Genomic DNA, 11,035 nt, shown 5'->3' on the forward strand with positions numbered 1-11,035 from the left:
ATGGTGCATGCTGGTGAGTCCTTGATAGCCCGCCAAACAATCTTGATGTATGTTGAGTCTAAACGTTGCTACTACATCTCTTCTTCATGATTGTATTTGTTCCAGGTGTTCCTTATCTGTTCCCATGGTTTATTTTTCGATAAGGCTTTCTGTTTTTGTTCTATATTGTTTTCAAATTTTCTTTATGTATGTGATTTGATAATAAAGTAATAATGAAAATGAATCTTCCTGTTTGGGTGCACAGTAAAAGATCAATATGTGGATGTATCTTTTGAATAATGGTTTAAGACAACGAATTAAAATGGGAACAACATTAGCAGCATGGTAAAATATTTATTTATTAATTTAAATTTAAATATACAGACTAAAGAATATAATTACAAATAAGAGAAATAGAAATAAAATAATACAATCAATATAAAAAAGGAGATACAGTAGTATTAACAAAATTTGAGACCGAATGAGCAGCGCTCGTGCTCGGTTGCAGTTCAGATATAATATTAATAGACCTATAAGAGAATATAAAATAAAATAAAATAGGAAATAGAATTAAAATTACAGTTACAGAAATTATATAATACAATATTAATATAAGAGAAATATAGAAAAAAAAATAATAATAAATAAAATGAAATAGGAACTAAAATTTAAATTTCAGCGGCAATGGAAAATATTAACAGTAGAGAAGAATAATATCGCACGTGAAAAGTAGGACAATATATATATATATATATATATATATATATATATATATATTTCAAAATTATAGAATACAAACATAATATAGGTTGATTAATTCATACACATAGGCTATAAATTTATTTAATCAAATTGAAGATCTTAACACGTTTCTGATTTTCTTGTTATATGTTAGTGGGTTACATGTTAGAAGTTCTGGGTGTAATTTAGTTAAAGCATTGTACAACCGAGGGCCAAAATTAATGCTATGCTTTAGACCAACAGATGTGAGACATTTAGGTTCTACTAATGTTGAATTAATATTTCGTCTTGTGTCATAATTGTGTGTCTGTAATACAAACTTATTACGATTTTTATGATAAAATTTTAACAGTGTATACTTATAAATTTGTTCAATATTAAATACATTAAATTCAGAATAAATTAATTTAGTTGGATAATCTTAACGTTTCTTCAAACAAATTTTAATTATTCGTTTTTGTAGTAAATTTAAAGAACTGAACTTGTGCAAAACATGTAAAATATATGAGGAAGCTTGTGTCCATCATTAGGCCGCCAATTTTAAATGTAATTTATGAAAATAAATGTTTGTAAAGACATGATTAGAGGACATATGCTATTTCCATGTCATTGTGGACTTAACATTTTGTAGGTACAGCCGGAGCCACTTCCTTCCCCCCAAGCTGCTCCTACATCAGTAGTGCCAACTCTGAAAACTGTTGGGGAAGTGGCCACAAGTTCAACAAGCAAGACTGAAATTCCCAGCAGTGATGTGGATGATAATCGTAATGTTGTTGGAAGTGAGGGCCTACAACAGGGCTGTTCGAGTAGCAGTATTCCTTTGGGGCCAGAAGAAGAGCTACAAGGACTTCTGCAAGAAGAGAAATTACTGATGTTAGAACACCAAGAATTACTAAGTCTTCAAGCAGACCTTCAGGGAAGGGTTCAAGAGGAGAGGGCTGAAATCGAGAGGTTGAGGGCAGAACTAGCAACTGCAAGATCCAAATACACCTATAGGTACAGTATGTGTAACATAATGAATATATGCATTGTGTATAGTTTGTTTTTTAACTTTGCAGTCATGATAAAGTTGTCACTTAATGCGTTTAAACTGTTAAGGTTAGGCCTGCGTTTAATAATAATAATAATAATAATAATAATAATGATAATTTATTTATTTATTTACTTATATTTAATGTGCTGTACAACAGCCAGTGGCCAATTACAGTTCAGCACAAAGAATATAACAAAAACATTAGCAATAATTTACAATAAAAGTGCAAATAAATAATTAAATTAATGGCAATTAAATAAAATGATAATTACAAATGAAATAATGGAATCATAAATAATAATAATAATAATAATAATAATAATAATAATAATAATAATAATAATAATAATAATAATACTTATTTACAAATGACTTTTAAGGAACCTGGAGGTTCATTACTGCCCTCACATAAGCCCGCCATCGGTTTCTATCCTGAGCAAGATTAATCCAGTCTCTACTATCATATCCTATCACCCTTAACCCAGTCTCTATTATCATATCCTACCTCCCTTAAATCCATTTTAATATTAATCCTCCGATCTACGTCTCGGCCTCCCAACTAACACTAAAAACACAATAATAATAATAATAATAATAATAATAATAATAATAATAATAATAATAATAATACTTATTTACAAATGACTTTTAAGGAACCCGGAGGTTCATTACTGCCTCACATAAGCCCACCATCGGTCCCTGTCCTGTGCAAGATTAATCCAGTCTCTACTATCATATCCTATCACCCTTAATCCAGTCTCTATTATCATATCCTACCTCCCTTAAATCCATTTTAATATTAATCCTCCGATCTACGTCTCGGCCTCCCAACTAACACTAAAAACACAATAATAATAATAATAATAATAATAATAATAATAATAATAATAATAATAATACTTATTTACAAATGACTTTTAAGGAACCCGGAGGTTCATTACTGCCCTCACATAAGCCCACCATCGGTCCCTGTCCTGTGCAAGATTAATCCAGTCTCTACTATCATATCCTATCACCCTTAATCCAGTCTCTATTATCATATCCTACCTCCCTTAAATCCATTTTAATATTAATCCTCCGATCTACGTCTCGGCCTCCCAACTAACACTAAAAACACAATAATAATAATAATAATAATAATAATAATAATAATAATAATAATACTTATTTACAAATGACTTTTAAGGAACCCGGAGGTTCATTACTGCCCTCACATAAGCCCACCATCGGTCCCTGTCCTGTGCAAGATTAATCCAGTCTCTACTATCATATCCTATCACCCTTAATCCAGTCTCTATTATCATATCCTACCTCCCTTAAATCCATTTTAATATTAATCCTCCGATCTACGTCTCTGTCTCCCAACTAACACTAAAAACACAATAATAATAATAATAATAATAATAATAATAATAATAATAATAATAATGCTTAGAAAGTTAAAATTAATGATCTGAAAAACGTTTTCAAACAGCTTCATTTTGTGTATTATAGGAGCTTAATTGTCTTTATTTGCCTGATCATGTTCACTTAAATTAAGATTAAGATTAATCCAGTCTCTACTATCATATCCTATCACCCTTAATCCAGTCTCTATTATCATATCCTACCTCCCTTAAATCCATTTTAATATTAATCCTCCGATCTACGTCTCAGTCTCCCAACTAACACTAAAAACACAATAATAATAATAATAATAATAATAATAATAATAATAATAATAATAATAATAATAATAATAATAATAATAATAATAATAATGCTTAGAAAGTTAAAATTAATGATCTGAAAAACGTTTTCAAACAGCTTCATTTTGTGTATTATAGGAGCTTAATTGTCTTTATTTGCCTGTTCATGTTCACTTAAATTAAGATTAAGATTAATCCAGTCTCTACTATCATATCCTATCACCCTTAATCCAGTCTCTATTATCATATCCTACCTCCCTTAAATCCATTTTAATATTAATCCTCCGATCTACGTCTCAGTCTCCCAACTAACACTAAAAACACAATAATAATAATAATAATAATAATAATAATAATAATAATAATAATAATAATAATAATAATAATAATAATAATGCTTAGAAAGTTAAAATTAATGATCTGAAAAACGTTTTCAAACAGCTTCATTTTGTGTATTATAGGAGCTTAATTGTCTTTATTTGCCTGATCATGTTCACTTAAATTAAGATTAAGATTAATCCAGTCTCTACTATCATATCCTATCACCCTTAATCCAGTCTCTATTATCATATCCTACCTCCCTTAAATCCATTTTAATATTAATCCTCCGATCTACGTCTCAGTCTCCCAACTAACACTAAAAACACAATAATAATAATAATAATAATAATAATAATAATAATAATAATAATAATAATAATAATAATAATAATGCTTAGAAAGTTAAAATTAATGATCTGAAAAACGTTTTCAAACAGCTTCATTTTGTGTATTATAGGAGCTTAATTGTCTTTATTTGCCTGTTCATGTTCACTTAAAGTGTTTACATTTGCAAGAAGAAACTCTAGTTGAAAGCTACAGTGGACTTCATGTTATCAGTATCCTAGAAAATTGATTGATTAGCAACTCTTGACCAGTCCACTGCTGTGGAGTAATGGTTAGCACGTCTGACCATGAGGTTTTTTGCGGTGTTTTCCCTCAACCCAATAAGAGCAAATGCTGGGTAACTTTCGGTGTTGGACTCTGGACTCATTTTGCTAGCATTGTCACCTTCAGCTCACTTGGATGCTAGATAACCACAGCAGTTGATAAAGCATCGTAAAATAACCAATTAAAAAACTCTTGACGTGACTCCACCCGAAATAGCTTCTGACTCTTAACTCTGACTTCAGATGCTAATGTCAGCAAAAATAAAAACGCGCGCGCGCGCGCACACACACACACACACTCACTCACTCACACTCACACTCTCATGCACGCACTCTTTTTCTCTCTCTCCCTTTTTTTCTTTCCCCTCTCCCTGTCTCCCTCTTTTTCTGCCTCGCTTTCGTTCTCCCTCTATCTCTCTCCCTCTTCCCCCTCTCGTCCCTCTCTCTCTCTCCTTCTCTTTCTCTCCTCTCCGTCTCCCTCCCTCCCTCTTTCTCCACTCTCTCCCCTATCTATCCCTATTTCCCTTCCCCTTACCCCTCCCATCATGGTTAATCAAATTGCATAACACAGAAAATGAATTCATAATAATATGATATTCTCAGTTGTTGCGTTCACATTCCACAACCTACTAAAATCCACCCATACCCAATGGACACTCCTGTTTATGATTATGTTTGTACAAAAAAAAACTGGAGATAATGTTTGGGCATTCTAGCTTATCTCTCTATTAACTTTAACATTGATTATATTACTTGCTAAAAAATGTAGGAAATTTCAATGCAATAATTGGCCTTCAGACAATCAGGTTTAAACCCTTGCATTATCTTCAAAAGACTTTTTTTTTTGGTATTAAATTCAATTCCCACTCTGACATTATTGTGTCAGGATAAGTAACTCTTGGGGCACAAGTTTATTGATATTTATGCTCTACCATGCCGAAATGTACTAATTATACACCTGTAGCAGTCCTTTAATGTATGTCATTAAAGTACACCTACTCATTAAAGTACAGGTCCTCAGCCAATGATAACTCAGCTTACATATGTTCAGCCAATGACAAGTCAGCTCTGTACCGTTATAAAACCGCAAGTATCGATTATTCTCGGATATGCAATCGAAAGAGAATTAGCGAAAAGTCACGGAGGCTGGAAATCCAATACTGTCGCAGAAGGTTATGTTCTGTTACTATAATAATTAGCGTTAATTGTAAATAATATTCAAATAAATTCAATTTGTCATCTCGTTTTTCAATGTCGAATTCAATAATCAAAGTTATACCAAGTTTAACTGATTACACAAGGTCAATGACATTTTTGTTCCTCGGAAAAAATCAATACTTTCGCGTCTGCGCACATCTCACAATTCACGACCTAGAACAAGGTCACTTCCGATCTTGTCAGATACAAATAAAATATATACATCTGAATACTGTAATTTCAAGTTAGAAATATGGTCGAGCATAAAAAGTCGTATGAAACTCGCCTATAATGGTAATTAAGAAGCTCGTATGAAAATTATGAAACTCGCTTGCGCTCGTTTCATAAACAAACATACTCGCGTCTTAATTACTATCATTATAGGCTCGTTGCATAATGTACTATTTTATCATTGTGCTGTATGATTTGGGAACATGTTACATTCAAGATTTATTTGACCGAATAATACAGAATTTATAAAAGAATGTATTTTCATAGGGAATTCGATGAGGACAGCTCAGAAGGCAGTAGCTCGCCATCGCATTCGGAGGCCAGCGATGAGGACGACCCGGAATTCGGCACACGGATTGCAGAACTGCAGCGTGACAACCAACTGCTGCAGGTCGGAGAACATAGTCAACACTTATCTTATCAGACACGCAGAGATAAGATTGAGGCTGTGTGTTACAATGTGACTCTGTTCAGCAGAAACGTGACAGCGAATACAAATTTCTGTGATGTATGAGATTATGGACCACTGACATATTCTGTGGGTAATGAGCGAGATGAGCACTTAGAATCTCACTTAGACTGATTATCAGGTTTAATTTTGTAAGGTTATTATCAGGTAGTCCCATGGCGAAATCTCAGATTATGTTGCCAAAATATAATTTACTACCGTCAGTTCCACCAATGTTATATAACCACATAATTGATACAACATTGTTAATCTAGATGATTAGTTAATAATATGCTTTGCTGATATAAAGAGATAGGTTTGGAAGTAAATCCCGAAAAGACAAAGTGTATGATTATGTCTCGTGACCAGAATATTGTACGAAATGGAAATATAAAAATTGGAAATTTATCTTTTGAAGAGGTGGAGAAGTTCAAATATCTGGGAGCAACAGTAACAAATATAAATGATACTCGGGAGGAAATTAAACACAGAATAAATATGGGAAATGCCTATTATTATTCGGTTGAGAAACTTTTATCATCCAGTCTGCTGTCGAAAAATCTGAAAGTTAGAATTTATAAAACAGTTATATTACCGGTTGTTCTGTATGGTCGTGAAACTTGGACTCTCACTTTGAGAGAGGAACAGAGATTAAGGGTGTTTGAGAATAAGGTGCTTAGGAAAATATTTCGGGCTAAGAGGGATGAAGTTACAGGAGAATGGAGAAAGTTACACAACACAGAACTGCACGCATTGTATTCTTCACCTGACATAGTAAGGAACATTAAATCCAGACGTTTGAGATGGGCAGGGCATGTAGCACGTATGGGCGAATCCAGAAATGCATATAGAGTGTTAGTTGGGAGACCGGAGGGAAAAAGATGTTTAGGGAGGCCGAGACGTAGGTGGGAAGATAATATTAAAATGGATTTGAGGGAGGTGGGATATGATGATAGAGGATGGATTAATCTTGCTCAGGATAGGGACCAATGGCGGGCTTATGTGAGGGCGGTAATGAACCTCCAGGTTTTTTTAAAAGCCAGTAAGTAAGTAAGTATGCTTTGCTGATAGATTGTTCGATGCTTAGTACTAAGATGTTTCCTTTCGTACCCTTACATTACTTTATGCTCGACCATGCCGAAATGTAGTAATTATACACCTGGTAGCAGTCCTTTAATGCATGTCATTAAAGTACACCTATTCATTAAAGTTCAGGTTTTCGATTATTCTCGGATATGCAATCGAAAGACAACGAGAGAAACGTCACAGAGGCTGGAAATCCAATACTGTCGCAGAAGGTTATGTTCTGTTACTATAATAATTAGTGTTAATTGTAAATAATATTCAAATAAATTCAATTTGTCATCTCGGTTTTCAATTCTAAATAAATTTCCAGGTTATATCAAAATTAGTTCATGTTATTCTGTAGATTATAACAAGGTCAATGACATTATTGTTCCTCGGAAAAAATCAATACTTTCGCGTCTGCGCACATTCACAATTTACGAGCTATGCACAAGGTCACTTCCGATCTTCAGTCAGATGCGAATAAAATGAATACTTCTGAATAATTTCAAGTTAGAAATATGGTCGAGCATAAAAAGTCGTATGAAACTTGCCTATAATGGTAATTAAGACACTCGTATGAAAATTATGAAACTCGCTTGCTTTCATTTCATAAACAAACATACTCGCGTCTTAATTACTATCATTATAGGCTCGTTGCATAATGTACTATTTTACAGTTCAGTGACAATGTAAAGGGTCAAGTGTTAGCGTACTGTCTTCCATCCAGGTGCCCTGGGTTCGATTCCTAGTTAGGTCATAATGAAATTTGTGATGGACTAAGCAAACTTGCAGAGGGTTTTTGTCAGCGTATTCCAGTTTCCCTCTATCATTCCACCAACACACTACACCTCCCCTCATGTCGTCTTTCATTTGCATTAGTAAAAATAGATTGGTGGGGGGAGAAGTCTTCAGGGTAATACAGTTTTCTGATGCTGATGTAGGCTACAATGGGAACTGGTTCTTTGATGGCTTAGGCAGGATGGTCCACCTGTGAGCATCAGCTGATCAGGAAGGACTTGGGACTCCAACTCCGTGGGGTTTATCAGGCTACTCGTCTGCAAAATGGGACCTGGCTCTATCAAGGCCTGAGGCAGGATGGCCCCCTTGTCATCGTCGGATTCACAAATGCCACTCAGGCCACCTGTTGGACTTGGACAATAATCGCATAATAGGGCGCACAATGAGCCAAAGCAAGCCTAAGTGTAAGGACTCGTAAATCCAAGCCAACTAAGCCAATGCCAAAAGAAATATATTTCATTATACAAAACAGTAATTACAGGAAAGTTATTAATGATGTGAAAGCTGCCTTCACTTTTTCGGAAATCATATTCTTCTGTGTTTTTCTGAAGATGAAAAGTTAGTATGTTCGTGGAGCATGTTCTTATCCTTTTCAAAATGTGATGATTATAGTGATCTGTTGTGATAGCCAGAAAGATAACATCCATTGTGAAGGGTATGTATGAACTACCTACCTACCTAAATTGTATTTACCTGTTAATTGGACAAAACTGTCTTGAGCCCATCTGTACAGATTTTCTGGACTTGTGAGTGCACAGATTTCCCCCATTATATTTGAAGGAATATTTTTTACTTCACTGTCTTTTACAGACCCTATTTAAAAAGAAAAACATTTTATGTATCGAACCCCAAACCCCCCAAATGAAAGATGGAAATGACAACCAGTACACCACTGTGTTCAGTAGGTAGGGATTCTTTCTTTATGTTAATTTCTAACCATTGTTTGACGAAAGTTAAACATATCTAGAAAGTCAGGTGAAATTTGGTTCGTAGCTCAAGTATCATATTTTGAGAAGAAATGATGCAAATTTAATATTTAATATTATTTACATTATATTGTATGGTCTGTTTGAGGGAGATGATGGGTGAAATTTTGGTAATTTTCAGTCACAAATTGCACTTCGTTTTCTTGTAAAAAATGAATCAGTAATCTCTTATTTATATGTTGAGCAAGTTTGAATGCTCTGCAGCGCTCGAAAGCATAAAAATTACGCAATATATAAATGGCTGCACCCTTGAACTTCAATTCCATGCAATTTTACAAGCTCCTTTCTCACAATTTCTTTTCGGCACATTTCGTCAGATTCAAAGTGAAAAGGCTCTTACAATTTTGATGCTAGGAACATGAAATTTTTACTGTATGTTCTATACACTGTGGTTAACAAATTGGAATATCAGATTTTTGATATGTTAATTGCTTTTTAAATTAAAAAAATAATTTGTATAACAATAGATACTAGAAAATTAAAAAAATAACTTCTGACAAAATAATAATGGTTTTCTCTATTCTAAGGATATATTTCTAAAATATGGATACAGTAGAATCCCTCTTAACTGATACCAAAGGGACCAGGCTAGTTCCAGATACGAGATTTTGCCAGATAATTGAATAAATACCAGTATATACAAAAAAAGTTAGTATTTCATGGTGCCAAATGTTGAAACTGCAGCCATGTGAATCTTATTTCTCTATCACTTGCTCATAACTCAATAAACATAAGAACTGTGTAGATTTTTCTCATTAAAACACGTTACATAACACAAATAATACACTAATTCTAGGTGTGAATATTCACTGAAAATGAAAATTCATACGAATTTACTAATGTGGCAACACTGATGCCCGAACATAACTAACTAAACATAAAAACTGTGGATTTCCTTTATTAAAACACATCACACAACACAAATTTTAGGTACGAATATTCACTGAAAATGAAAGTTCGTGCAAACTTCGTAATGTGGCAAAACTGATGGCAGATTTAAACTTTTTCTTTTTATTTTTCGCCCAGCCAAAAGTGCCGTTGTTTTGATGGTGATATCATTGCAATAAGTGAAAGTCTCAGAAATCTTCTATGCCACATCAATAAATTTAGGAATGCAGTTATATTGTCAAACTCCAAAGCAGCTATTCTATCAATCGTCTCTAAACACACACTTTCATCTCAAACAGCAGAAATAACTAAAATGCTCTCTCAATTAATATCACTCAATAAAAGAATTGTATTCCAATGGATACCATCTCATTGTGGAATCCTGGGAAACGAGAATGCGGATGCTTTAGCAAAGAAGGGCAGCACTGCTACTTACAGACCTGTTACTAAATCTACGTATTACTCTGTGAAGAGATTTATTAAATCTACATACTTAGACTTCAACAAACAAAATTTGATAACACAATCTCAAGGGAAAAAATGGAACTCTCTACATCATAATCCATAGTTGATTCCCGATTTACCACGAAAATCGTCTGTAGTTGCATTTAGATTGGCAACAGGCCATGACTGTTTGGCCAAGCATCTGCATAGAATTGGAATATATCAGTCCCCTAACTGCCCATTGTGCAACTGAAATCAAGAAATGGATTCAGAACATCTCAAAATCTGTGCGTCAGTGGCTGGTCATGATAATATCTTTGAAAAATATTGGAGTGCAAGAGGTCAAATGACTTTATTGTCAAACGCCTGGCATTAGAAAACAACAACAACAACAACACTTAAAATTTGTATGGGAAGATAGATTTTGAAAATATGCCCCAATTTTTTTAGAAAAAGGGCATAACTCAGAAAATATCTGGATGGAAATTTGTAGCCTGTAGTCAGCATGAGAACTCCTGAGAAATTCACACCATCATAACATCCGAAAACTAATAGCACAAGCCCTTAGAAAAAGATCCTTCGAGGTCCATGAAGAGATGCACTGC

The 11,035-nt window shown here is 33.8% G+C and overlaps 1 protein-coding gene across 2 annotated transcripts in view; it reads left to right on the forward strand.

Annotated features, from left to right (window-relative positions):
* The window catches only part of Rlip (Ral interacting protein), a 40,979-nt gene that overhangs the window by 27,704 nt on the left and 2,240 nt on the right, over window positions 1-11,035 (forward strand). For both annotated transcript variants that reach the window (XM_069822851.1, XM_069822853.1), the window contains exons 10-11: window positions 1,352-1,716; window positions 6,066-6,189. In XM_069822851.1, coding sequence (XP_069678952.1) covers window positions 1,352-1,716; window positions 6,066-6,189 — 489 coding nt within the window. The remainder of the gene's footprint in view (window positions 1-1,351; window positions 1,717-6,065; window positions 6,190-11,035) is intronic.

The sequence above is a fragment of the Periplaneta americana genome, chromosome 4 (assembly GCF_040183065.1).
Source record: "Periplaneta americana isolate PAMFEO1 chromosome 4, P.americana_PAMFEO1_priV1, whole genome shotgun sequence".
Lineage (NCBI taxonomy): Eukaryota > Metazoa > Arthropoda > Insecta > Blattodea > Blattidae > Periplaneta > Periplaneta americana.